Source organism: Podarcis cretensis (genome assembly GCF_951804945.1).
Source record: "Podarcis cretensis genome assembly, chromosome: 2".
Taxonomy (NCBI): Eukaryota; Metazoa; Chordata; class Lepidosauria; order Squamata; family Lacertidae; genus Podarcis; species Podarcis cretensis.
In genome coordinates this window covers 72,398,615-72,426,391 of record NC_137171.1, presented here as the reverse complement: position 1 = coordinate 72,426,391, position 27,777 = coordinate 72,398,615, and the positions used below count along the sequence as shown (strand labels likewise).

The 27,777-nt window shown below is 47.3% G+C and overlaps 1 protein-coding gene across 2 annotated transcripts in view; it reads right to left on the bottom strand.

Annotated features, from left to right (window-relative positions):
• Window positions 1-27,777, bottom strand: part of SEMA3B (semaphorin 3B) — a 71,225-nt gene that overhangs the window by 9,014 nt on the left and 34,434 nt on the right. For both annotated transcript variants that reach the window (XM_079964424.1, XM_079964425.1), the window contains exons 3-14: window positions 20,404-20,561; window positions 18,093-18,155; window positions 9,765-9,884; window positions 9,536-9,629; window positions 8,554-8,673; window positions 7,001-7,146; window positions 6,295-6,409; window positions 4,369-4,438; window positions 4,042-4,186; window positions 3,339-3,558; window positions 2,414-2,505; window positions 1,925-1,966 (exon numbers count right to left, since the gene is read on the bottom strand). In XM_079964424.1, coding sequence (XP_079820550.1) covers window positions 1,925-1,966; window positions 2,414-2,505; window positions 3,339-3,558; window positions 4,042-4,186; window positions 4,369-4,438; window positions 6,295-6,409; window positions 7,001-7,146; window positions 8,554-8,673; window positions 9,536-9,629; window positions 9,765-9,884; window positions 18,093-18,155; window positions 20,404-20,561 — 1,385 coding nt within the window. The remainder of the gene's footprint in view (window positions 1-1,924; window positions 1,967-2,413; window positions 2,506-3,338; window positions 3,559-4,041; window positions 4,187-4,368; window positions 4,439-6,294; window positions 6,410-7,000; window positions 7,147-8,553; window positions 8,674-9,535; window positions 9,630-9,764; window positions 9,885-18,092; window positions 18,156-20,403; window positions 20,562-27,777) is intronic.

The following is a 27,777-nucleotide window of genomic DNA, read 5'->3' as shown; positions in this document are numbered from 1 at the left end:
TGAATCAGCAGCTTTCTGCTGGATTAAGGACTGGCTACTTCTTGAAAACACTGACATTCTAGACCTGGAAGGGTTTAATAATGCGTTTGGATGGCATGCATACTTGTGGTACGACAAGGTAAGGGTTCATAAAGTATTTAAGAACCATATTGTCAGGAGAGCAGTTTTTAATGTCTGGATAAGATATAAAGATTTGCTAGAAAATAAGACCCCAAGGTGGTTGTCACCTATGGAGGCTAAGGCTCTGAAAAAGCTCAATATGGAGGCCAAATGGCCGAAATATTGGGAGATATTAAAACAGGAAGGAAACACATGGAAATTGCAGAGCTTTGAGAAGCTAAAAGATAGAGTGCGAGATTGGCTACATTATTACCAAATTAGAGAGGCTTTTAACGTGGACAAGAAACTAAGTTTCCAGGTGGAAAAATCGAAACTAGAAACGGAATTGTTAGAACCTAAAACTAAGACATTGTCAAGAATGTATAACTTGCTGTTAAAATGGAATACTCAGGATGAAATGGTTAAATCAGCTATGATTAAGTGGGCACAAGACATTGGTTATAATATTATGTTTGCGGACTGGGAACGGTTATGGACCACTGGTATGAAATTTACGGCATGTAATGCCTTGAAAGAAAATATTATGAAAATGATTTATAGGTGGTACATGACACCAGTCAAGCTTGCAAAGATATACCATTTGCCCGATAATAAATGTTGGAAATGTAAGGAAACTGAGGGAACATTCTTTCACCTCTGGTGGACATGCCCAAGGGTAAAGGCATTCTGGGAAATGATATATAATGAGTTGAAAAAGGTATTTAGGTATACCTTCTTGAAGAAACCAGAGGCCTTCCTTCTGGGCATTGTCGATCAGAAGGTGTTAAAGAAGGATAGAACTTTTTTTATGTACGCAACAACAGCAGCAAGAATACTCATCGCAAAGTATTGGAAGACACAAGATTTGCCCACTCTGGAAGAATGGCAGATGCAATTGATGGACTATATGGACCTAGCAGAAATGACTGGCAGAATCCGAGATACAGGAGAAAAACAAATAGAAGAAGAATGGAAGAAATTCAAAGATTATCTGCAAAAACATTGTAAACTGTATGAATGTTAATATGATGCAGGATATTGAGACAATGTGGCATTAGTAACAAAGCTGAAGGAATGTGCAAAGATGTTTCATTAGTAACAAATAAGAGAATCACAGTTTAGTTAACCTAAGGATGGAAGATAAAAAGATGGGTTAGCAGCAGGAATGGTTAACTTTAAAAGAAATTAAGACATATTAATCTGGTTAAAATAGGGGGGAAATCTGCTGAAACTAAATTGGAAATTTGAAAACAGAAAAGGGAGATGTGAGGAAGTCCGGAAAGAAAGCTACATGAAACCAAGAATTGAACCTTTTAATTTTGTTTGATTTTTGTTTTGTATTGTTTGTTTGTATTGTTGTTGTGATGTTTTGTTTTTTGTGTTACTATAAAATTTGTTGAAACTTTAATAAAAATTTATTAAAAAATAAATAAATAGAAAAATGGCAGCACTGCTGACATCGGCTGCCATATATCCAGATTTTCCCAGACATTTTATCGATTTCCAACCAGACACTGCTGCTGACTGCAGTATTCCGGATATGTCTGGGGAAATCTGGACATGTGGCAACGCTACTTAAACCAACCACAGGGCAGATGAATGGGACAGGGTGTCTTGAAGGAGGTGGGACAGCCTCATCATCAGAGGACCTCTGACAGACTCTCTTACTTGGAAACATTTATCTGTATGAATATCAGGCCCTGTTCAGATAATCTCCCACTGCTGAGCTCTCTCCCCAGCTGTATGCAGAAGTCATCACTGCATTGCCTCCCTGTTCACATTCCCACACCATGGCTCCCCAAAGCTCTTCTGCTGCACGACATACCCGTTTGGAGGAGATCTGCATGCTTGTAACTGGAGAGGAGTCCTGCCAATGAGAAAAAGGAATTGCGGTGTGACTGAGTTGGTGACAGGCAATCAGTATCCCACTTCTTCTTCTTAAGGATTGCTCCTATGCAATCAGGAATCCAAGCACTTTCCCAGGGCACCCAGGTTACTGTCTCTGTTTCTCAAGTGCAGCCCTGAAGACTGTCGCCACCATCAGAGTTTTATACAAGACGGGCATCAGAAGAACCCTACTGGGTCAGAGCACAGGCCCATCTAGTCCAGCATCCTGTTCTCACAGTGGCCAAACTACAGGAAACCTGCAAGCAGGACATGAGTGCCACATCACATTCTAAGCTTCTGTAGAGTTCAGGGAAAACTCTGAAATGTTTAGGCCAGATGGAGGCCCTGAGTGGACATCACAGTCCTTTCATTGCACAGTTGTGCTTGGCTTCAGCTGAGACAGCCTTCCCCTTTTGCTCACACTCACCTTAAACACCTGCAGCTCCTCCAGCAGCAGCTCCTCCATGTTTTGCCAGCTCTCCTTGGGCACAGAAACGACCTTCAGGACAGTGCCAATGTCTGCCAGGCAAGTGGGACAATTTAGCACAACAAAAGTGGGATTCATAGGCAGGCAGATGCTTCCCAAGTTCCAAAGGTAGAACTATTATTCGCCTCCCCCCCGGAAAGATTTCTCAAAGCCACAGAGACGCCATGCAAGAAGAACTGAAAGCCAGGCAATTTGGTTCATACAAAAGAGATGAGGTCAACAAAATGTGCCAAGTTTCCAAGGATTTGGGCCACTTAAGCTGGTCCCTTTAGGGATCTTGTTTCCAGTCTCCTTTGATCTTATGCTAAATCAAAGCTCTCAGTGCACCAGCTGAAAGCGGGAATGTGGCCAACAGGATTGGGGGAGGCAAAGGCAACAGGACAAGGGTTCTAGCTGAAAGCATATAACATTTCACTAAACACAGTGACTGTGCAATTAGAAACAAGGCGGGAGATCAATGAACAGCATCTCCTCTGTGTGTATGTGCACACATTTTAAAGTTAATAGCAGCCAAAGGAGGCCCTAAATTGAACTATGCCTGTGTAGCCACATCATTTTCTATTGTAAATTATCACCGCTCAAGGATATATTCCAGTCAGGGAAAAGAACTCAAGCAGGGCAAGAAGTAGGCCAGGGAAAAGTCCCGAGGGCTGTGTAGAGATACCTAGAGGGCCTGAGGTGCCCCATTGCTGCCCTACACACACATCTGGAGGGAGTGCTCTACAAGGAATGAGCTAAGGGTTACCTAGAGTTGGTCACCAGAACGCACATTTTGACCCTTGAACTGTGGGCATCCTAGCATGCTGTTTAAAGAAGCAGCAGGGAACTTGGTAGGCATATCAGAAGGGGAGGCGTGCAGACACACCTGTGCCAATGAAGAGGACGTCATAGTGACCGTCAGCAGCAGCCACTCGGTCTACTGCGATGCGGGTGAAGGTGTAGCCCACGTTGGTCTGCAGGAAGATGGGTCGCTGGCCATGTGGCAACACCGAGTTGTACATTAACGGGTGGTTGCGAGCAAACTGAATCACGTCATCGGGGAAATCCTTGGTGGAACTAAATGTGCCAAAGGTTTTGCTGGGACACTGAAGGGGAGAGGGGGGGAGAGAGAGACAGTTGAAGGCCCAGGCATGTAAAAACCATCTACTCCTAGAAACACCACATCACAGACCTCCATGCACCCCGCATAACTCCCTTTCCAGTCCAATCACACCCTACCTTGAATCCCCCACTACCCTTCCAGGCAGCTCTGGTGATGCCCAAATTTCCTTAGTTTTCTGAAGCCCTGAAGTTTCATAGAATACTGTCAGTTCCCCACAATCCTGGACCAGAAACCCCCATCCTCCCCCAGCCCATTTCCCCATTTCAGCCCGCTCTTCTCTCCATCTAGCCAAGAGCTCTCCAAACACATTGTTCTGGGTGTTCCCACATCTCTACATCAACAAGCACTGTTGTTATTTTTTATTATTATCATTACTATTGAATTTTATATACCGCTTGCCTGCCAAATGGTTTCTAAGTAGTTTGAACCTGGCTTCATTTCATCACCCCAAGTCCAAGGCACGTACCATTCCTGGGCGGGGGTAAGGGACCCGGCCTTGGTAGGACACCCACTGATAGTTTGGCCCTTCCTTGTGAGCAAAAGGGCCCAAGAAGGCTCTGCGGATGTCACTCATATGGTAGACACAGACAGCAGAGCCCTTGAAGACGGTGCTGTGGAAGCAGACCACAGAGAAGCATTAGGGGAAGGAATAACCAGGTGGTGTGTGTCTCCACCCCACACCCTCCAATATGTCTGGGGAGGGGGTATTTCCCAGAAGGTCAGACATTACCTTTACAGCCTCTTGGGGAAAGGAAACCCAGCTGAAAGTGGCAGAAACCACTATTATCCTTACCTGGAGGTGGTGAAAACAGCATACAGCAAAGGGTTGCGCTTGTCTCTGGTTGGCAGCAAAAATACATCATCTGAAGAGAGACCAAGCAGAGGAAGAGAGAGAAGGAGAAAAGGAGTCACTGGCCTGCAGTCTTCCACCTGGAGCATGGCAATCCCTTTCCCAGCCACAGGAGAATACTCTAGCTAGAAAGTGAACCTTTCTCTAACCTTCTCCAACCCCTCAACAGGGAGAGATAAATTAAGCCTCCACCGCTGCTCTCTGCTGACCCACTGGCAGTGATCAGGCACTAACACCAATTAAACAAAACAGAACAGAACACCGCAAGTTGCAAATAAATAAATAAATAAATAAATAAATAAATAAATAATATTGTCGTCCTCTAAGGACAGCAGTTCAGATTTGTTTTGTTTATCTATTTAGCCATCACACAATGGAGCTCCCCCAGAAGCCCTTTCTAGTTTGCATTTATGATGCGTTTTGCTCACATTGGCATCCGAGCAGTTCTACATGATCCCACTTTCAATACCATTTGCACCTGCAAACGTTTCAAGATGGACATTTCCAATGGGTACAGGTACCGGAGCTTCCTGCTGAAATTTCATACCACATGGCTGGGTGGGGAGTTGTCTGGCTTTTGTTGTGCCACAGCAACAATCGCATTATTGTAACCTGCCCTGGGACTTTAAGGTGAAGAGAGGGTAATAAACTGGAATACTACTTATGCTAAAACTAATAGCAGTGCAAGAGTGTCCTTCCAGATGTCAACAATGCTGTAACATTGGGGAAGTGTAGAAGAACTAGTAAAGCAGAAATGTGTGTGGATGGTCCAGTGTAAATCCACCACTAGTGTATTACATACGTTGCAGCATACAACTGCAAAAAAACCAAACCAGTCTGGAGGAGCCCAGTGTGGATACATTCTGAACATTCAAAACAATCCGTGTGCATTTTTTATCCAAATGTATAAAATATGAAAAACATGTATATAAGGGCACAAGTCGATCAGGTGTTAAAACTTGGTTATTTTGACTATGGGATTTGGCTGCAATGGGTCAAAAAACAACCTACGCCTAATTATACAAAGCTGGATTGCAAACTGGCACTTTTCAAATGAAATGATGTTCATTGGTTGAGATTTGGAAGATATAAATGCATGGGACAAAAAATGTAACTAAAAATGTGGAAATCTGTTTTGCTTTAGAATATGAATGGTTGCTTAGGATTTGAACAACGTAATGTCTTCATAGAAATATTATAATAATCACAAGCTATTCCTTCAAAGTCATGTGTTTTAAAAACTACCCATGTTTTGGCTGCCTATGTGCACATATGTGGGTGGTAAAGGTAAAGGTAAAGGGACCCCTGACCATCAGGTCCAGTCGTGGCCAACTCTGGGGTTGCGGCGCTCATCTCGCTTTACTGGCCAAGGGAGCCGGCGTACAGCTTCCAGGTCATGTGGCCAGCAGGACTAAGCCACTTCTGGCGAACCAGAGCAGTACACGGAAACACCGTTTACCTTCCCGCTGGAGCGGTACCTATTTATCTACTTGCACTTTGACGTGCTTTCAAACTGCTAGGTTGGGAGGAGCAGGGAACGACCAACGGGAGCTCACCCCGTCGCGGGGATTCAAACCGCCGACTTTCTGATCAGCAAGTCCTAAGCTCTGTTGTTTAACCCACAGCGCCACCCGCGTCCCTATATGTGGGTGAATGCATCCCTATTCTACATTCTAGAACATGTAGCTTTTGCACAGTTTTCTCTGTCAAGGCGGATCTCCCGTTTCAGGTAGGAGTCTCTCCCAGCCCCACCTGGAGATGCTGGGGACTGAACCTGGGACCTTCTGTGTGCAAAATGCCTGTGTTCTACCACTCATCTACGGCCCCTCCCCTTGCCAGACCAGACCTCAATCAGCCACAGTCACTCACGGAGCTGGTCAAAGTACGTATCACTCCCATCGCTGCCGGGCACTGAGCACACCAGCCGGGCCTTCAGAAATGTTGTCCATTTATTCACCAGGCTCCTCTGCCCTCCCATGTCATTCTGCAGAGAGAGGAAGAGAGGCTTATAAGAGAGATAGCCAGGGACAGCAGTGCACGTAGAACATTTTAGACTCCGGATTCCCCCCATGGTCTTGAGTGTGAGCACCCTCTTAGATGATAATGTGTTCACTTACTTCGAAATGCTTCACTACACTTGCCCCCCTGCTCATTCTGCTGAATGGGGCCCTAGACCTCTGCCCCAAAAACCCTTTTCTCTCACTGCTGCTAGAGCCCCACTCCTGCCATGAAAGACTCCTTCCAGCCAGTGTCCCAGTTCAGCTGGGTCCACATGGAGAGCAAGATCCACATGGAGAACTGACCTAAGGCTCAGCAAGGGGCTCAATAAGCTGAAGTGCAGGAAGGCCTAAGAATGGGGTGGACCCTAATGCTTTCCCACAGGGCAGAGGCAGAACTGAGAGAGCAGCTCTCTCATACAAGCAGGCTCATGGATGTACGCTGAAACTGGGCCGCCACTCAGCCCAAGCGCTGGGCTGGCACCCAGATACCCGCCCTAACCTGCCTGACTGGTATCAACCTGACCAGGCCTTGCCCAGTCCTCAGCACTGGACTCAAGAAGGCACAGAGCTCTCACCCGGCAGATCTGGCCAATGCGGGTGAAGGTCTGCTTGCCCAGTCCCTGGGCTCCTTCCACTGCCGTCTCCCGGAAGAAAAAGAAGATCTTGTCGTCATCGGGATTCTCACTCTCCGGGATCCAGAAAACATCAATGAACTTGGGCTCTTGGGGACAGACAAGTAGGAGAACATCAATGCCAAAGCAAAGAGGTGGGAAATTGTACATTATGTCAGGGAACATAATGGTCTTCCACTTAAGAAAAAAAAATGCAAAGAGCAGCACTGTGCTGCTTCATGCAGTCAGACCACTGATCTATTGTCACCTCCTCCCTTCTCTTTTTGGCCATATCTTTATCTCCCCCCTCCATCCCATGGTCCAACATTGGCAGGTGGGTGGATTACCCAGCTGTTAAATAGATGAGTCAAAGTTGGCCCATGGAGCAGGGAAGCAATCCTGCTTTCTGAAGGCTTCAGGTACACAAGTTCCTAAAGGGAACTTCCCTTGCACACCTGAGCAGAGCAGGATCAAAGTCCCCCTGCCCATCAGCTGACCTTCGATCCTGCTTTCTGCAGGGACTGGCTATGAGCACCTGTTCTCCATGGGAGGAGCCAATGCTTGCAGCCAACCCAGCAGAACTGACATCACCAGACTGACAGGTGGACGTGGTTTAAGTAAAAATGGCTTCCTGGACCAGTCTGGAACCACCAGACTTGCTGGTGGGCAGGAGGTTCTCCATCTCTGTTTAACTGCAGATGCTAGGAATTGAATCTGGAACCTTCTGCAGGCAAAAGAATATACCCTGCCCCATGAGTGTAATGGGGAATCTGACTGAGGCACAGTGGGGTGGGGGTTGTTAAATCTCCCCCTGCTTTTTTATCATAATCATCACCACCATCATCCTCTGAAGCTGCTTTTAAACTCCCACAGGATAAAGGAGACAGCAACACAGACGGACCCTCTCTCTCCCCACTGTCCAGAGAAGACTTTGCCACATGACACATTTAAACCTCGTGGCTTCACCTGAAAAATCCTGGGAAATGGTTGTTTAAGTGTGTTGGGAATTACACCTCTGTGAGGAAGACCTACAGTTCTCAAGATGGTACAAATGTGCTTTAAATATATGGTGCGGATGTATTTGGGAGGGGCATTCAGGTCATTGAAGGCCACAAAGTGAAAGGGGTAGGGGTCTTCTCCCAGAATGCTGCTTTGCAGCCATGTGGGGCTGCTAATTTGTAAAAGAAAACAAAAGATGAAATCCTAAACGCATCTTGTCTAGCTTATTGGTTAGTCAGCAGTTCAATGGTCAGGAAGCTGCCAATGAGGCCCTGGCCACTAGATGGCAGCCTCTATTCATAAGTGACAAAACAGCTGGGGATTGAGACCAACAAGAGTCCGAAGGAACTGTAGTTTTCCTTGGCACTTAAAGGAACATGTTCTCCCACTCCCAGCACCAGTGATCCATCAGAGATACAAAAAGGACAACAGGATGAGTGCGAGGAAATTGCTGTTTATGCAGCCCCAAGCCCATTTTCCACATCCCTGGGATGCCCTTCCTTCCCGCCCCCACTGACCATTGAGCCACCGGGAGTCATGCTGCTCCGTGCGGATAGAGGGCCTTGAGCCAAGGCTGCGGAAGATCGTGAAGTCACGGCCCATCAGGTCAGTAGCCACCCCAGAATAGAGCTCTTCACCTGGCCACCACAGAAAGATAAAAGGCAGAGGTTAAAAGGCTTCGTCATGGGATCTGTATACTGGAACATGTCCCAGGTGCTCTTCCTCTGGTACCCCGTGCAGGATTCGTCTCCCCTGAAATGTCCTCCACTCTTTAAAGGCAGGAAAGCTCCTGTGTAGGCAGGCTGGCCGGCCGGCCGGGAGGCAGCAGCTGCCATTCCTGGAGCCTTGCTCAGAGGGTGTTTGGAGCCAAAAGGAAATGTGCCGCCAGCCACACCAGCAGTGGCATCCTCAGCACATAAGTGCTGGCTGATGGAAGCTGTTCCCACATCAGATGGAGAGCAGTCTCCACTTGGCAAACGCTGGAAGAGTGCTTGGGTGAGACAACGGCTGCATGCACACCATACATTTAAAGAACTGTAAAGGCTGCTGGGAATTGTAGCTCCATGAGGAGTAAACTACAGTTCCAATTATTCTTTTGGCAGAGAGGATGCTCTTTAAATGTATGCTGTGTTGACTGGAAAGTGCTGGCTGTGTTTTTATTGGACATCCCACACAATCACTCTGTTATTCTTACATTCTTATTCTTATATTCTAAGAAGAGCCCTGCTGAATCAGGCCAATAGCCCACCCAGTCCAGCATCCTGCTCTCACAGGAGCAAACCAGATGCCTGTGACAACAGCACTTTCCTCTCCTGTGGTTTCCAGAAAGTGGCGTTCAGGAGCATTCCTTCCTCCGGCCATCGAATCAGAGCATAACCATTGTGGCTGGTAACCACCAACAGCTCTACCCTCCATGAACTTACCCTCCTCTTTTAAAGCCATCCAAGGTGGAGGGAGGGAGTTATCACTAGCTTTGGGCAGAGGGGCCTGGTCCCTTACCTGCCAGCACTGAAGCGGCCACATGACGTGGGTCGTAGGGGCTTTTGCCTTTGCCATCCTCTAAGTTCTTCAGGTCCAGTTTAAACACAGAGTCCTGGAGAGAGAGGGAGGAGGGACATGCCAGTAAGAGAGGCCAGAGAGCAGAGCCTGGGGCTTGAGCGATTCCCCTGCCTGCGCCTTCCCTCACCTCAGCTCTCTACCACCCTATGAACCCCCATGCCTGGCTCACCTCTGCACGCTGCCCAACTTCTACGAAGCCACAAATGGGGTGGAAGGCCCCAGTGCCGCAGGCATACAGGTGCGTCCGGTTGAAGAGGTGCAGGATCTTGACAAAGTTCATGCACTCGGCCTGCAAGACAAGAGTGAGGCCAGTTACGGCGTGGGCCCAGGGGGGGCCTGCAGAAGACCTGGCCCAGCACCCTGTACTTCCAGTGACCAGCCAGATGCCTGCAGGCTCAAAGGCTTGAGATGCTGCAGAAGGAGCACAACACAGAGGCACCAGCAGCTATAATAATAATAATAATAATAATAATAATAATAATAATAATTTATTACTCTGGGTGGCTTTACCACTCTGGGCGGCTTCCAACAGGATATTAAAACTACAATAAAACATCAATCATTAAAAACTTCCCTAAACAGGGATGCCTTCAGATGTCTTCCTTGACATCTGATAGGAGGGCGCTCCACTTGGTAGTGGGCGCCACTACCGAGAAGGCCCTCTGCCTGGTTCCCTGTAACCTTACTTCTTTCAGTGAGGGAACCACCAGAAGGCTCTCGGAGCTGGACCTCAAAGAAAAGGAGCTGCTAAGGGCTTTGGACAGCTGTTAGGAATGTAAAAATGATTCTCACATCCATATCTGCAACTTCCCACCCAGATCTTTATTTCAGATGTGCCTCCTCTGCTGCCAGAAAGAATGCCTTGTGGGGCAGGCCAAGCTGGGAACGGAGGAGGAGGAGAGGCCACAGCAAGGTGTGCGCAGGAAGAGCAACGCATAGGTTTTGCTGGCCTGTGGTTCAGGCATCTGCAGTGTGGGTCCTTCCCTTACCTCTGGACGGCCTCCCCTGACATTGCTGAGATGCCAGAGCATGTGGGAGCTCTCTTTCCCTCTGGGACGGTGAAGCATTTCCCACACTGGGAGGGGAGGAATGGGGGTGCCATACTGTCCGTGGTGGACTGGGAGTCTCTGCACATTTCACCTCCCAGCAGTGGGCACCGTAGGAAGCAGCCGTTCCATCACACTACGCTTGAGAGGCTTTGTGCCTGTCACCTGCAGACACGAAGACCCCTGTTTGAAGACCCCTGTTTGAGCCACTGCCTCCCTCCTACAAAGCCAGCCTCCCCAGCAGCCCCTCCCTTTCAGGGCCTGTCAGGAGGGGAACATCTGTTTGACTTGCTGCTGAGCACAATTAGCCACTGACGGATCACTCCTGCCCCTTAGAAAGTGGCTGATTATTTAAATGTCTGGAATAACTCAGGCAGAAGTGATGCCCTCTTGTTAAATGAGCCCCAGGGGAGTGTCAAGATATTGGTGGGGGAGAGAGGAAGTCAGGATCCCATCCAGCACAACCAGGCACCTTGCAGGAAGAGACAGACAAGCACCGCAGAAACTTCTTTTGAAGGCTAACTGAGAGCAAGCCGGCCTAAGCAGGCAAGGCATAATAATAATAATAATAATAATAATAATAATAATAATAATAATAATAATGCTAAAAAGAACCACTCCACAAGCAGCCAACAGCAGTGGGTGGGGATCAAGCAAGGCTCAGCAAACAAGTAGCAATGGCATCAAGTAAGGAAAACTACAGGCAAGAGAGGAAGAAGGGAGGAAGAGGAGGGAGCACAGAACCAAGGGGACACAGGAAGCTCCCTCACTCTGAGTCAGGCCACTGGCCCATTGAGATTAGCGTTGCCCACACTGACTGGCAGCGGCTCTCCAGGGTTTCAGGCAGCAGACTGTGCCAGCTCTACATGGAGGAACTGAATCCCAGAGCAATACTTCAAGCAAGGGGAGCAAACATGGTGGCTGCCAGGTGTTCTTGGACTCCAGCTCCCACGCAGCTTGGCTGATGGCCAAGGATGGTGGGAGTCGTAGCCCAGCCACACCTGGCAGGCACCACATGAACTGACCCTGGCTGCAAGGGCTGCATTGGAACTGAGAGGGCCAGAGTTCAAGCTACAGCCTGATCACTGGCTCTGTGTCCAGCTTTGGAGTTTCAGTGGTTTGCAAACTTCAAAACCAGGAAAGATGCATTGAGGGGTCCTGCAAGATGTGCTTTACAAGAGAGTGGTTGAGTTGCCACTTTCTTTCCCTTTCCCTTCAGTTTACTCTTCGTAGTTTTCTGCCTGTCTTCCCCAACCTCCCAACCCCTCTTTCACACACATGCAACATACACACACTGCTCTGGAATCTGAAGTGTTTGGTTTTATCAACACCACCACCACCATGGAATTGCCTCCATATACCCATCAACAACTTTGATCCAGGAAACTCCCAAAATGTGTGAAGTAGGCATATTAGAATAGGCAAAATTCTGCAAGATGGAAAAGAGCTCCCCGTCAGTGGGAAAGTTTTGGCATTTGTGCAAAGTTTGTTTCAAAAGGAAAGAAGGCTGGGATAAGGAAAGGGGAGATAAGATGGAGCAATGGCCATAAAGCAGGATATAGCAAACACCAGACAAATCATGGGAAGATTTCCAGCAGCTCTTCATGCTATTATCAGTGACTGATCAGGTGTAAAAACGAAAGCCAAGGCCAAGCACAGGCTAATTTGCTTGATAAGATTAAATACTGGAAGTAACTGAAATGCCTGCGAGATAATAATTTGGGTGTGGGGGTGGACTATAAAAGCAAATGCACGGCACGAAGCCCCAACAGTCGTGCACCTAGAACCACAGGATTCAACCAACCTGGCCTGCTAGCAGAAGCCAGTACAGTGCTGTGGGGCTCCCCCTCTTTCTTCCCCTCATGAGTCCCCTCAATCTGCTTTGCAGCGCAGGGCAGAACCCCCAGAACAGAGCACAGGGGGGATCATTCTCTCTGGCAAGCAGAAATACCAACAGAAGGATCAGAATTCCTCCCACAGACTTTCAGAGTTGCAAAGGACCTTGGCAGATATCTAATCCAGGGGTTGGAGAATCTCTTGGAACTGTGATCATGCCTTTTGCTTGCCCACAAGGAGGATGTGGGGCAGTGGTGGCTTAGAAACATCTGTCCTACATTACTCTAATGCAGCCTGTTGTATAAGGTCACACCTGCTGCTCTGCCTCTCTGCCCCACCCAACACTAGTCCCCAGGTGACTGCCAGGGGTGTACCTGGGGGCTGGCTAGGTTGGCCCCCAAAAAGGGCCCAGGCCCAGGGGAGGTGCAAAATAATCGAGCCTCTCCACACCAATACATCTCCTTGCAGGGGTGTAGCCAGGATTTTTGTTGGGGGGAGGCAGGTCTTTTGTTAGAGGGGGCATAACCTCAGTTTGCTATGTATTTTATTGATTTTTATTGATGGCTACATTCATGTCTCCTTGCCAAGGGCACAAAGGAGCCTAGGCACTGATTGCCTAATCCACTGATGAGTGGCCTAATCCAACCTCCAGGTCAAATCAGGAAAAAAACAAGAGCCTCAAACACAAACTTACCCCCCAAATCAACAGGCTCAGTCCCTCCTCGCCTCTTGCACACAAAACTCTCCTGTTCATTCGCCCAGTTTGTTTGCACCAAGGTGACTTTGACAGAGTTAAATGCTGGGTAACTGGGGGGACCCTCTGCAATCAACGCTATCCCTGCTTAGGAACACAGGACACTGCCTTATATAGAGTCAGACCATTGAAGCATCTCACTCAGTATTGCCTGATTGGAAGTGGCTCTCCAGGATTACAGGCAGGCATCTCACCCAACCCTACCTGGAGATGCCTGGGTTGAACCTGGGGCCTTCTGCTTGCAAGGCAGATGCTTTAGCCCTGAGCTATGGCCCTTCTATAGAACTCCAGCAGTCTGCAGCCGCAAATGGTGGCATCAGTGTGCCACCTTGTACTTGTGCCTTTTCTATGGTCAAAACCTCCCCATCTGGAAAAGCTATCCAGGTGCATGCCTTTCCCCCTGGGGAAGACAACATCTGAGAGCTTGTTTTCTTATTTGGGCCAAGGAAAACTGAAACTTCAGAATAATACTTGATTTGTAGAAAGGGTTTGCCCTCCCTTGCCCCCTTTAGGCTGTCCAGCTGTGCAGCTAATGGTTAAGGGAAATGAGCCAAATGCAACACGGATGGATCAATGCATCAGTCATGGGCCAGATGCTCCCAGATGTTCCCTGCTTTCCCAACTGCTCTTCCAGAGACTGGACATGTGCCACTGAGTGTCTGCCCATCTTCTTCAAGCCATCTGTCACAGCGATGACGAGTCCTAGGGAGCAATAATGTGGCAAATGGCCCTTGTGGCATGCAACGGGCATACAAGAAGAGGGTTGGGAAGCAGCAGTGGACTCTCAATGCCATGAATTGGGTCAGGCTGCAAGTTCGACTGGTAGCTCAGCACCAGAGCACATGCTTTGCAATCCCATGGCACCAGGCACAATCCTGAAATGCTGACTCGCTGCTGCCACTCGCTGCAGACGATGCTTAGAAAGAAGGACCAGGGGTTTAACTTGGAAGAAAACTGGTTCTTGAGCAAAAGCCAGCCACTGACAGAGAGTGACTTTGAAACCACTGTGGTAGAAAAGGACACACTGAAAGCGCATTATTTCCTCTGGGAATTGTAGCTTCCTCCTTACTGGGCTACATTTCCCAGCACCATCAACAAACTACTGGTGCAAACACACCCTGTGTCCTTCAACCCCGCCGCCCCGCTCTCTCTTAGGGCTCATCCAAACTTCCTTTTGTGCTCTGTTTCTAGGTAGAAATCAATGCTTTAAAGCGCTGTGACCTAGCACTTTTTTTTTGTCCTGGTGCTGTCTCCACGAAAACCCACTGAGTTACCACGGAGTTGGAGCAAATGGGAAATTGCCATTTGTTCTGACTCAGCGTTAAAGAGAAGGTTTTCATGGGGGAAAGTGCCAAAAGGACTTAGACATGGTGCTTTAAAGCCTAGAAGCTGTGGGGCAAAAGGTAAATGTGGGTGAGTCCATAGTGTTGCCAACCTCTTAGCACCTGCTCTGCTTTCCCTGTTTAACTCCTATGTAGATGGAAAGGCAAGAGTGTGATCTCGCAGCTTATGCTCCGTTAATGCTTAACCTAGACTGCGAACGTCAATCCGTAGCACTGAATTTAAATGAACTTCCAACCATAAAGACAGCTAAGCGCCAGTGAGCCCTGGACCCTTTCCCAGTCCCATTAAAGCCAGCAAGCTTCTTCTCTGCGCACCAAACCAAGTCTATTCTTACACATGCTCATTATCACAGCTCAATATATATGGGGATTTTTTGTGTGCACTCGGTGATAATTGCTCTGCCTCTAAAATGATTTGCACAACAAAAGGGGGTGTCTCCCATTATTTACTCCCATTCTCTGAAGATGCCTCCCCCTGTAAGATTTGCTCTCTACTTGGTATATGCTGCTCCTTTTAAATTGGAGAGAGAGAAAAAAAATTCAGTTGGGTCTTCTCACACTTTGCATCTGATTCATTTAATACAAGACTGCCACTGGTTAGGCACATACTCTGCTAAAGGGCACAATTGTGCGTGTGATATTCACACGATTGAAAACCTGCAAATCTGCCAGCATAGAAGAGTAGCTGCAAGTGCTGGGTTTGGTACTTTGAGGATTTATTAGTTGTGATGGGAGTGGGGAATGCTCAAAGTCTCCCTCTCCCTCTCTTCCCCTCTTCCAAACACATGCACACAGATGTCATCTCCAAAGCAGTCCTTGGGGTCTAAACCATTTGCAGAGCATCCTACCCACCCACTGCTGGGCTGGTCTTGAGTAAACAAGCCTGGGGCTCTTACAGCCCCTATCATCACTCTTGAGCAAGCCCAGGAAGAAAAACAACCTTGGGACTTTTTGTTTTCCTGCCCTCTTGCCCTGATGGATAAAGCAGCCTGAATATGGAGAGCTGTTGACAGGGAGAGAAAAGGAGACAGGGAACCATCAGATAGAGGAGTGGGGTGAGGGAGGGATGGAGAGAGAGAGGGGGGTGTGTCTTGCTAATGCCTCCTCCCACCAGCTGCTTTTCAGGAAGCCCCACAGCCCACACTTGCTCAGTAGAGCACAGAGGTGCTGATCTCCCCACCCCTCTTCAACAGGGTCAGTGGTGCTTGTGTCTGAAACAAAAGCTGGGGAGGAGTGGCTGAATCGGGGGCTCAGCTCTTGGCTTTGCCGATGCCTCTGTGGTGCTGCTACTGCATTGTCACTCGCTCTTCAGCCACAGTGGTTCTGCAACAAATTGCTTCTGCTTTAAACAAGAGTGATGGGACACAGGGCAGCTCTTGTACTGCCACTGGTCCTGGTTCCCCCACCGCAACATCTTCCTGACCGTGACCGTGTTGCTGAAAACTCCTAGCTCCATTCACTTTTGGCAAATGAGCCATCTCTCTAGGCCTGTTTCCTCTATGATGAATAAGGGCCGTCATTCAGTGGAGGACCACATGTTTAGCATGCATAAAGTCCCAAGTTCAAGGTCTGAAATGTAGGTTCAGCTGGAATATATCCCTGTTCTCAAAGCCTGGACAGCCACTGCCAGTCCCTGCAATCCAACTGTGGATAACCTGTGGTCAGACAGGTGTTACAGTACTGGACTCCAACTCAGCCAGCATGACCAATAGTCAGAGATTATGGGGTTGTAGTCTAGTAATACTTGATGGACCACTGGTTCCCTACCCCTGCTGCAGACCAAACTCAGCTAGAGGGACCAATGGTCTGACTCAGGAAGTTGCTAATCCTTCCTTTGCCTTGTTCAGAGAGTTGCTTTCAGTGTCTGTATGCACATGCATAGAACACTTTTGCCTGATTCCACTCTAGGCTATTGTCCATCATGCAAATAATTAACCACAGGAATTAGGTCATCATGACCACATCACACTTTTCCATGGCATTCTGCACCAGGTCAAAGTACCAACAGCACTTCATAACAGTGCATAGTGCCAGAGTTCCCTTAAGGATGGCAACTTTCCTACCCCACAGCCCTTAACCGGAAGCAAAAGCAAGAGCAGTGGGGAAAGGTACATCTCACTTCCCCTTGATGTGATGAATGGAGAAGGCAGTTGCATGAATGACACAGGTCCTATTACTGTCACATCAACCCCATCAGCTGTTGAAATATTTGCATGGATCCTCAACTGTGGGGATCAGAAGGACTGAAACAGTGCACTCAGGGCTCACCCAGCCTTTCTTCTGTGCCACTTTCTAGGCACAGGGCCACGCTTTAAAAAGCTGCATGTTCAAGTGTTTTTGTTTTGTTCTTTTGTCCCAGAAGTTTCCCTGGGCAAACCCACATTTTACCAAATGACAACCTGCAGGGAAACCTAATTGCAGTTTGATCCAATTCTGCAGAAAAACACAGGTTTGCCCTGGGAATGTGCCAGGACAACCCCCCCCCCCAAAAAAAAACCACACAACTGCTTGGTAATGGAACTTTAAAGCACAGACTGGTGCCTAGAAACATGGCACAAAAGGAAGTCTGGATGAGTCTCAAAAATTACAGTCAGCTGGATGGGCCCAAGGTCTTAGTCCTAAAGCCCACAAACCCTACCTCTCTTTCAACCTTCTTGGATGAGGGCAAACTTTGCTTACATATGCTGTTTCAGGGCTTAGAGCAGTATTCTGGACAAAGACAAGCAAAATCCAAGGGGGAGACAGGCTGCCCCTTTGTCCTCTCGTGCCCTTCACTGGAAGCTGCACCAAACAGCCTCAATGGGAACTTCCAAGTTGACCAGGCAATCCTGAAAGAAAACGGTGACCCAAGACTGCTCTCCAAAGCTAGAGGAGAGAAACCCAACAGCTCACAAAGCTCACATTGCCAGGCTTGACACAGCACCGCTCCCTCCATGGACAACCTGTAAGAGTTATAGCCAAGGTGACCGAGACCCCTTCATGCTGCTGGCCCAACGTTATCAAGGAGCAAAATCTGGCTGTGTCCTGGTTCATCTCTGCTCCTGCCAAAATGGTGGGAACCCTCCTCTTATCTCCTGGGAGGTCAGGATGGGTCACAGCTAAGCAGGAATCTCTTAAGTGCACCAACCGGTCCCTTCACAGCAACATGACTCCCAAGGCCTCCTGGGGCCTCTTCCCAGGGCTGGGGCATGATGGTGCTGTCTGCGAGGCCAGGGAGAGACAGAGAAAACAGCAAGATGCTCAATGAAAACAGCAAGATGCAATGAAGGGTCATGGGTGAATTACTGGGAGGGGGAGGCTGCTATCGCGTATCAGTTTTCCCCCAGCTCATCGTGGTCGGACAGCTCGGAGAAGTCTCTATGCCTTGCTTGATGAGGAGTCAATTGAAATGTTCGCTCTGGAAAGCAAGCGACTCACATCACGTTTCCTGATGCTCCTCATCCTCCTTTGTTTTATGCCCCGACTCACATAGGGGCTGAGCAAAGGATTTTCCCTCCCCATCCAAATGGGTCACTTACATTGATGTCTTTTCCTGCCCAGTTGCATTCTTCCCTCCATTCCACAGGCGCTGGCCAGTAAATCTGTGAGAACAAAGATAAGGCAAAGATCATTTGCCAAAATGGGCTCCTAGCATAGTCATTCATCACACTTGAAGTTAGTCAAACGCTGCTAAAAATGCTGATAGTTTTTTTGTTTTGTTTTTAACCAACCCTTAGTTGTAATGCTCCTGGCTTCCTTTACTCACTGTCCATCACCTGTCTCCTTGGTATTTGAGACTTGACACAGGCCTCCATCTTTTCTGTGTTTTGAGCATATTGTAAACATTTGCTTGGTTCAAACTACATTATATTAAGAGAGTTTTAAGTGGCGTTTTAAATTCCTTTAAACTGCCGCTGTTTTAGGGTATACATTTGTCACCAGAGTGTTTTGTTTTGATTTTTAAAAAAATAAATTGTATGGTTTTAATTATCTTTTAAAAGTTGTCTTTGCCTAGAAAGGTGGTGTATGAGGATTTTGAATATATAAACAGCACAAATAAATAAACAAACAGGAGCCATAAGGCCCACCGCTACCTTTGCACATTTTTCTACATCCCATTCGGGGGGGGGGGGGGATTCTGGTGACAAAAGTATACCCTAAAACACCAGCAGTTTAAAGGAATTTAAAATGCCACTTAAAACTCTCTTAATATAATGTAGCTTGAAACAAGCAAGTGTTTACAATCTGCTCAAAACACAGAAAAGATGGAGGCCCATGTACTTCTTCTGGGAGAAAGTCCCAAAGATATTATACCGCTACTGAAAAGGCCCTGACTCTAGTACCTACCAGTCTGCTGGCTCTTCACAGTGGGCAGGGCCTTAGAGGCCGATTTTAAGGCCTGGGTAGGTTCATGTAAGTGATGAACTGCAAGGTTGATATCCCAGGGCTAAGCTGGGGGATACTTTGCATGCCAGGAGTCACTGCAACCGAATTCCTTGGATCTGTGTGTTCCACTGTTCTGGTCCTCATTTCTACTGAATGAGGATAGCTGCCTGAAGCCAGGAGAGCAAGAGGGATCGGTGCGCACCGATCCCTCTTGCTCTCCTGGCTTCTCTTCGCTGGAGAAGTGCTGCACAGCTTTCCCTCTCTGCGCAGCAACCCTTCAGCAAAGCGGGAGGAGAAATGGAAGGAGCTCCGTTTCTCCTGCCCCTTCGCTGAAGGGGTGCTGCGCAAAGAGGGAGAGATTTTTTTTTTCTTGTTCTCCCCCTCTAAAACAAGGTGTGTCCTATGGTCTGGTGCGTTCTATAGAGCAAAAAATACGGTAAGTTCGTAACCAGAGGTACCACTGTAGTAAAGGGAAAGACAGCCTGTAAGTCTTTTGCCATGAACTGGACACCGCTTCAGTGGCCACGGTGCAAAGCTTTGTACATGTTGAGGAAACCAAACCTGACCCACAAGATCCGTTAGTTCACTGTGTGCAAAGAAAACAGACAGCAGAGCAGACAGCCATTATGTGTCATCTAAGGAATATCAGGAACTATCTTGTTCTGAGTCAGACCATTGAGTCATCTACACTAACTGGTAGTAGCAGCTCTCCAGGTGTTAAGACAGGTAACCAGTGTTGCCTGTGGATACTAGGGAATGAACCCAGGGCTCTACCAGGGAATTATGCCCCCTCTTCCAGCCATACCGGCAAAAAAAGTGCAAATGCTCCAGGAGCAGAGGGTTGGCGGTGGCTGTATTGTGCTCCCAAAGAGTTTCCCCTGCTGGGCTAGGAATGCGGCTTTCATCCACAGCCCAGCGGTAAGGGCGTCAGCAGCCTCAACCCACCCTCTTTCCAACTCCATTAACAGGGAAGTTTATTATAGAAGATTTCACGGAGGAGTCTGGAATGCGGGATCCGTTGTCATGACGAGCGAGCGGGGAAATGGCACTACTAAAGGCTGAGGAGCAGAAGAGGGAGTTGAAGAGAGAACATAATAACTCTATTGATTGCATCCAATGTTGGTGTCCTACTCAAAGCAGATCCATTGAAAATACTGGACATCATTATCTTCTGCCCATTAATACCAGTGTAAGGTACAACCCAATGTCATCATTTATTTTAAATGGGTGGTATTCAGCTAAGTTTTACTCACTGAAATGAATGAATGTAACTTAGTAGGTTAATTAACTTCTGAGTAAAACTTGGTGGAACACCACCCAAAGTTTCCATATTGTCCTTCAGTTCAGAATTTCTGGGATGGCTTACAATAACAGGTCCGAGTCTGAGATGGAAAAGACACGTCGAGATACCCTTGCCCTATTTTGGGGGAGAAGCCCCAGGCAAGGCAAACAGAGCCAGGCTACCTTCTTGTCCTGCTTGCTGATGTTGTCTAGGCTCAGGGAGGCCAGGTAGTTTTTCCCACCCACGAAGAGCCGTCCCCTCTCTTCATCCAGCAGCAGCGAGTCATAGCAGCAGGAGCGCTCCAGCTCATAAGTGCGCAGTCCGTGGCGCAGTCGCAAATCTGGAGAGGAAAAAGGAGGGAGATGAACCACGATCGTTTGCGTGTTACGCACAACTCCATCTGCATTCACAAAGTTAGAGAGAATCAGCTGGGGTCAATTGAATACAACATAAGGCACCTAAGTGAAGTGCAAACAATTATCCCTTGATTTCTGCTTTTTAAATTGGTTTTTATTGTTACAACTGCATTCAGGAATTGAAAGGAGAGGCATAAATGCTGAAATAAACAAACAAAGCTGCACTCTGTTAAACGTGGCCATTTCCCTATGCCAGAGGATGTTTCTGCAGCTTAAAACAGTTATGGCTTCCCCCAATGCCATACTGGGAGCTGTAGCTTGTTGAGAGTGCTGAGAGTTGTTAGGAGACACTTGTTCCCCTCGCAAAGCTACAATTCCCAGAGTTCCCTGGGAAGAAGGATTGACTTAAGCCACTCTGGGAATCACAGCTCTTTGAGAGGGGAAAGGGGTCTCCTAACAATTATCAGCAACCATAACAAGGGATATGACAAGGGTTGTACTGGAGATTTAATAGAATTGGATTAACAGAGAAGTTGCAGGAGGAAAGAAGTTAACATAAGGACCCACAAAAGGGAGGAGGGAAGTCCATGGGAATTTAAGGAATTCTCTTTTTGTTTTGGTTGTTTGACAATTGTTTGTAAACTCAAAAATCGGAAAATTAAATTAATTAATTTTTTAAAAAATTCTCAGCACCCTTAACAAACTGCAGTTCCCAGAGTTATTTGAGGACTGTTTAAAGTGGCATAATGCTGCTTTAGATACAATGCGTGGATATGGCCTGAGTTTATCTGAGATGGCATCCTTAAAAGTCCTCTTCCTGACACTCCCTTGTAATCTGAAGGCCTCTGACAGTCAAGGATACTGGGATATCTGTTCTGCTTATGTGATGACATAGTTATTATGACTGTGCAGCCCATAAAAGCCTGCTATATGTGTGCAGCCAGATAAGGGAGTCCTTCTCCTACTCCAAGAAACTTTCAGTCTGAACAAAGAGAAAGGTGTGAAGAGCTCAGAGGCCTAGAGGGAGGCCTCGTTTTGGGCAAGATCACATAAAGGTCATCTGTAGAGCCAAGACTTGGAACACTGGTCTCCTGTCAGTTATGCTAGTGTCCCAATTACTCTTGTCTGTGCGGGAGATTTCCACACCCATTGCTTAGATGCCAGAGAGCTGTATAGGGTAAATCACAATTGAACTAGCTAGCCCCATCTTACTTCTGCATATTTTGGAGGAAATGATAACTATCATTTATCCTTTGAACTTTGTGGCCAAGCAACAACATGGACCTGCAATTAACAGAGACATGATAATGGACCTTCACCTTTATCACACAGATGAAGGCGTGCAGCCAAACGGAATCCGCGCCTTGGTTTTCGAACGGTTCCGGGAGTTGAACAGACTCCTGGAACAGATTAAGTTCGATAACCAAGGTACCACTGTACTAGGTGGTGGTGGTGAACAGATCTGAAAATGCAGATCTGCAGCCTCAGTGCTCCAGTAGATGCTGCTGACATCTGGAAATGCAGGTGGTGTCCTGTAGATACTCCCAAGCCTCAAGTTTCTGACGAACTTGCTCTGGCTGCATACCATTCAAGCAGTGAGCGGGGAGTAGGCTGGGTGGTGGTTGGGGGCTTCTGCCAATTTCGTCTTCCCACCCTACCCCCACCCAGCACCCCGTCTGTGGCCTGTGTCCTCTTACACCCACCTTTCAAGCCCGCTCCCTGATCTGTTCCACCAGCTTTAACAGGTTAGCAGCCTCAACAACAGCGTGACGTTAATCTCCCAGCACAACAGGCATCTGCGCAGAGAAAGGGCCCTTTCTCTCTGCAGAGAGCCTAATCTGCTTTCGGCAGCAGGAACAAATAAGCCATTGTGGAGAAGGGGAAGAAAGTGGCTGGCAGGGGAGCAATCCACCCGCTAATGAGCTGCTACCCATGTCGGGTGCACAGGGTGCGCAGGGTCCAGAGGGAGGTCACGGCCTGATCTGCAACCACCCCCCCCCACTCCATGTTCCTTGGCTTGAGTCCGCTTGAGATATACATATTCTTCTAGTCCAGCAGCACCAGACAACCAACATGGCCTTCTCTCCATGCCATCTCCCTCCTCTGTGGCTTGGTATTGACCTCTGGCTGGGCCACAGATGGGCATGGAAAAACCTGAACTGGCCTGGCTTAGCACAACTGCTTCCCCTTCCCTAGTTCTAGTCCTGCATGCTCCTTCCTGGTCTATCTGCTTTAAACACAGAACCTCCAAGTGCGCCTATTTTCCAGGGACAGTCCCAGATTTACAGAAGCCATCCCCGTTTCTGATTTGATTCCAGAATGCTCCACTTTTCCTTAGGATGTCCCTATTTCATCAGAGAAATGTTGGAGGGTATGGAGTTATGTGACCCCCCGAGCCAAGGAGATAAGTAACTATACAGCCTTTGAAAGACATCTGAAGGCAGCTCTATATAGGGAAGTTATTAATGTTCAATGTTTTATTTTGTTTCTATATAATTTGGAAGCTGCTCAGAGTGACTGGGGCAACCCAGTCAGATGGGGTATAATAGTATAATAATAATAATAATAATAATAATAATAATAATAATAATAATAATAATAGAACAGGATGCCCCTGTTTTCATCAGATAAATGTTGGAGGGTATGTAAACAATGACTACTCAGAGCCAGAGCACAGAACTGGAAAAGACTTGAACACCTACATATCTCACAATGGCAACACAACGTACAGTGGTGCCCCACAAGACGAACGCCTCGCAAGACGAAAAACCCACTAGACGAAAGGGTTTTCCGTTTTGGAGGCACTTCGCAAAACAAATTTCCCTATGGGCTTGCTTCGCAAGACGAAATGTCTTGCAAGTTTTTCCGACTTTTTCCCCCTCCCCCCCCTTTTTCTAAGCCGCTAAGCCACTTATCCGCTAAGCTGATAACCCGCTAAAAGCCGCTAATAGCGCTAATCCGCTAAGCCGTCAATGGGCTTGCTTCGCAAGACGAAAAAACCGCTAGACGAAGAGAATCGCAGAACGGATTCTTTTCGTCTTGCGAGGCACCACTGTATGGCCTTATCTGAAAAAATGACAATAAGGGTGCATGCCCTGAATAGCGTATCAGATGTGGACAAAGTTATCATATCAAAATATGGCACCCCTTTGCAAAATATTTGAATGAACACTGGCAGCCACCGACTTCGCACACAGGCTTACGGCAAAAAACGACACGTTCTTTTGATTATAGCTTGTTTTAACTGATTTTAATACAGTGGTACCTCGGGTTAAGAACTTAATTCGTTCTGGAGGTCTGTTCTTAACCTGAAACTGTTCTTAACCTGAGGTACCACTTTAGCCAATGTGGCCTCCTGCTGCCGCCGCGCGATTTCTGTTCTCATCCTGAAGCAAAGTTCTTAACCCAAGGTACTATTTCTGGGTTAGTGGAATCTGTAACCTGAAGCGTTTGTAACCCGAGGTACCACTGTATTGTATTTTTACATTGTTGTAGCCTCCCCTGGGGCTTATGCTGAAGGATGGATAAAAAAATCTTACAACAATAACCATGGGTTGCATGTCCCTCCACTGAAATGAATGGGAGTGTCTCTGCCATCAAGGAGTTCCACGTGTGCAATGAAGCCACAGAGCCCACACCAAAGTGCTGGGTTTGGTAAGAGAAGAAGCTAATGAGCACAGTCTTCACAGGAGCAAAAATCAGGCTACCATGGACTTTTCCTGTTGTTGGTCCTGCTTTGAAAGGAGGCTTCATTCTCATGTCCCTGCATTGCTCATTTAAAGTGAAATCGAAATTGTGGTGAGCTTATTGACTGTGACCTTCAAAATCTACACATCTGCTTCTCTTTGCATAGAAACACAAGGGTCTGCACCTGGCTAGCCAGCAAGGCAGGCAGCCACACACCTGTGTGTTCTACCTGTATGTTTACATTTCACCTCTCCTCCTCATATTCTGCAGAGAAAGGGAATGAGCACACAGAGGAGGAAAGGGAGTGCAGGAGTGTGGCCGGGAGAGACAAGGAAACCCTTTATCTAGCACCTTCTTGAGAATTGGTTTTTAATCACATTAATCTCTGGTGAACTGATAAGTTGGCCAGCTTGCTTTCTCTGTCACTCATAGGAAATTCAGTAGAGGCTTTTTATGAAACAATAGGTTGAAAATAAAGATGTCAAAGAGGACGGAAGGAAAAGAACTTTGTCTTGTCTGCTTGGGAAGCAGAAATAGCCTTTTCCACTGTTTGGCATATTTTTAACTGCAGCACATAGTTATTTTCATATTGTTTTGATGCTAAAAATGCCAGTCTCCAGTTTTAGATATTTTAGGGTGAGGGTGTGGAAATTTATCCGGCTGGTGGGCTGGATCCTCACCTTCCTACCTCACATGGGCAATTTGGACATGTGGCAGGCCACCCGTCTGACATCAAAGGGGCTTGCTGTCAACAACAATTGTCTATGTGGTGCTGACAGACAGCCTTCGCTTTGTTCATTTGCAGGTGTGATTTGGATTCAAACTGCACCTGAAAATAGACATTTCCCCTCTGCACTCCAACAAAGACGATCACAAAGCTGGTCTGCGGGTGGAAACTGTTCAGTTGCAGGAGCTGTTTGGATCGAACCCACCTGCAAAACAGACAATTTCAAAGGCAGTCCCTGTCAGAATTCATCAGCGGGGGTCACTGCTGTCTGCCCCGCTTGCCAAGGAACAATAAGAAGTGCACTTTAAGCTCCCAATTGCTCCTTTGCAGCTGCATATTTATCTGCCGCACACCGGGCATCACATACGATGGCAGGTGGACACAGTTTGCAGGGAACTGTCTCTTGGGGAAGATTAAGACCCTGGCTGGGCCTAATGAACCCTGTCATCTGGAGGTTCCCCACTGCTGTTTAAGAGGTGAATGGTGCTGGTCAGTGAGTGGTTAATGACTGCAGTTACTGCTGCTTGGGTGTTGAAGGATCAAGGAGGTCTGGTGAGTTTTGCCTGTTTTTGGTTGCACCAAAATCACTAATGTGTCCCCTCTGAGGAGGGTGGTAATGTGAAAATGGGTTTTACCATGGTTTTCTGTCCTGTTTGTCAACTGCCCTCCCCAGAGGGAAAAAAGCCTGGTGTCATTGCTGTCAGTTTTTAGGCATTTCTACACAGAAACTAGGGACGCAGGTGGCGCTGTGGGTTAAAGCCTCAGCGCCTAGGACTTGCCGATTGAAAGGTCGGCGGTTCGAATCCCTGCGGCGGGGTGCGCTCCCGCTGCTCGGTCCCAGCGCCTGCCAACCTAGCAGTTTGAAAGCACCTCCGGGTGCAAGTAGATAAATAGGGACCGCTTACCGGCGGGAAGGTAAACGGCGTTTCCGTGTGCGGCTCTGGCTCGCCAGATGCAGCTTTGTCACGCTGGCCACGTGACCCGGAAGTGTCTCCGGACAGCGCTGGCCCCTGGCCTCTTAAGTGAGATGGGCGCACAACCCCAGAGTCTGTCAAGACTGGCCCGTATGGGCAGGGGTACCTTTACCTTTACCTTTACACAGAAACTCCCATTAACCAAGGCCTTTGTTTTTCCATTGGGGTCACACCGCAGTATGATTTCCATTTGGTTTGTTGTTTACATTCTTTAATTGGGTGGGTAGGAATGATCTTTTTTATAATACTGTTGCATGAGTGACTTTGTTTTTAGATCAAAGTTGGCTTTTATTGCCTTTCTTGATGCATTGCTTGTAAATGTATTGATGCTTTGTGTGTATGTTACGAAACTATAAGTTGCTTTGAGGATTTTTGTGTGTGGAAAGCAACACATAAATGAGGATAACAATAAGAATAGTAATAAGAATACAGTGGTACCTCGGGTTACATACACTTCAGGTTACATACGCTTCAGGTTACAGACTCTGCTAACCCAAAATAATACCTTGGGTTAAGAACTTTGCTTCAGGATGAGAACAGAAATCGTTCTCCGGCGGCGCGGCAGCAGCAGGAGGCCCCATTAGCTAAAGTGGTGCTTCAGGTTAAGAACAGTTTCAGGTTAAGAACAGACCTCCAGAATGAATTAAGTACGTAACCAGAAGTACCACTGTAAGAGCAAACACTTCCAGAATGTTCCAAAAGGAGTGCCTGCATATCACTCCCTCAAAGCAACCCAACTGCTCTCCATTTTTTCCCTGTCCCACAAACACTAGGGATGTGAAATGTGTGGCCCTTTATATATTGCTGCTCTATGGCTCCCATTATCCTTGCTCATTAGTCATGCTGGCTGGGGCTGATGGGAGCTGGGAGTCCAACCACTTCTAGATGGCCACATGTTCCCAACCTCTGCCAAACACAGTGCCCTTCTATTCTCAGAAGCAGAACACCCCTTTCCTTCACAATCCATGTGACGCACTGTTGCAAGGACTTGGCCATGAGCATTCAAGGACTGACTTCATAAGGGGTAACTCGGCAATTAAAGCTGCAGCCTAGCAACTTTAGAAATCATTCAAAAGATGAGATGTTCCAACATGTCATTAGGTTTGGCCAGCTGCCAAAAGATAAGAAAGCGTGGCCGTGTTTGAGAGAGAGAATAACTTTTGGGGGAAATTTCCCTAAAGACTGCACCTGTGCTAGCAACTCCGACTAGTGCCCCACCAACACTGCTGCCATCAGTGGTAGAAAAATCCGATACTAGTCTAGTCTGGCTCTTAATGCATTAGTGCTGCTTTGTCGTTGTAAAAGCGGATGCCAAAAAGAACCCTACCAAAGGATAACACTTTGGTAGAATCCATTCATCACCAGAATAAAATGTACCCAGTGTCCATGGTACTGCACCATGTCATCTGCTACATCCTAGGAATCTAATGCTTTATTGAAGGACACCTTGCATTTGTAAGGAAATGTTTGAAAATTGTGAAGCATGCGGCGTAGGCCCAGAAACTAGCAAAGGTATGATGATTTTACAGCCTCATTACTAGATGTTTCAACAATTTGTCGGATCTGCTTTTCCTTAAAAATCAAGCAAATGAATTAGACAACTTTCTGCGTTCCATTCCAGGGCAACGTTCTATGTTATCATCTCTGAGTGCGTGAGATAATTTCTTCCCCTCTTAGCAAGAGATGCTTTTATATCTTATTTCACATAAGCAGAGAGTCTATTTATCATACTAACGGACTATCTAATAGCTAAAACACTTCCAAATACTTGAAAAGAAGCATTCTCAAACACTAACAGGGTATTTTAGTCCC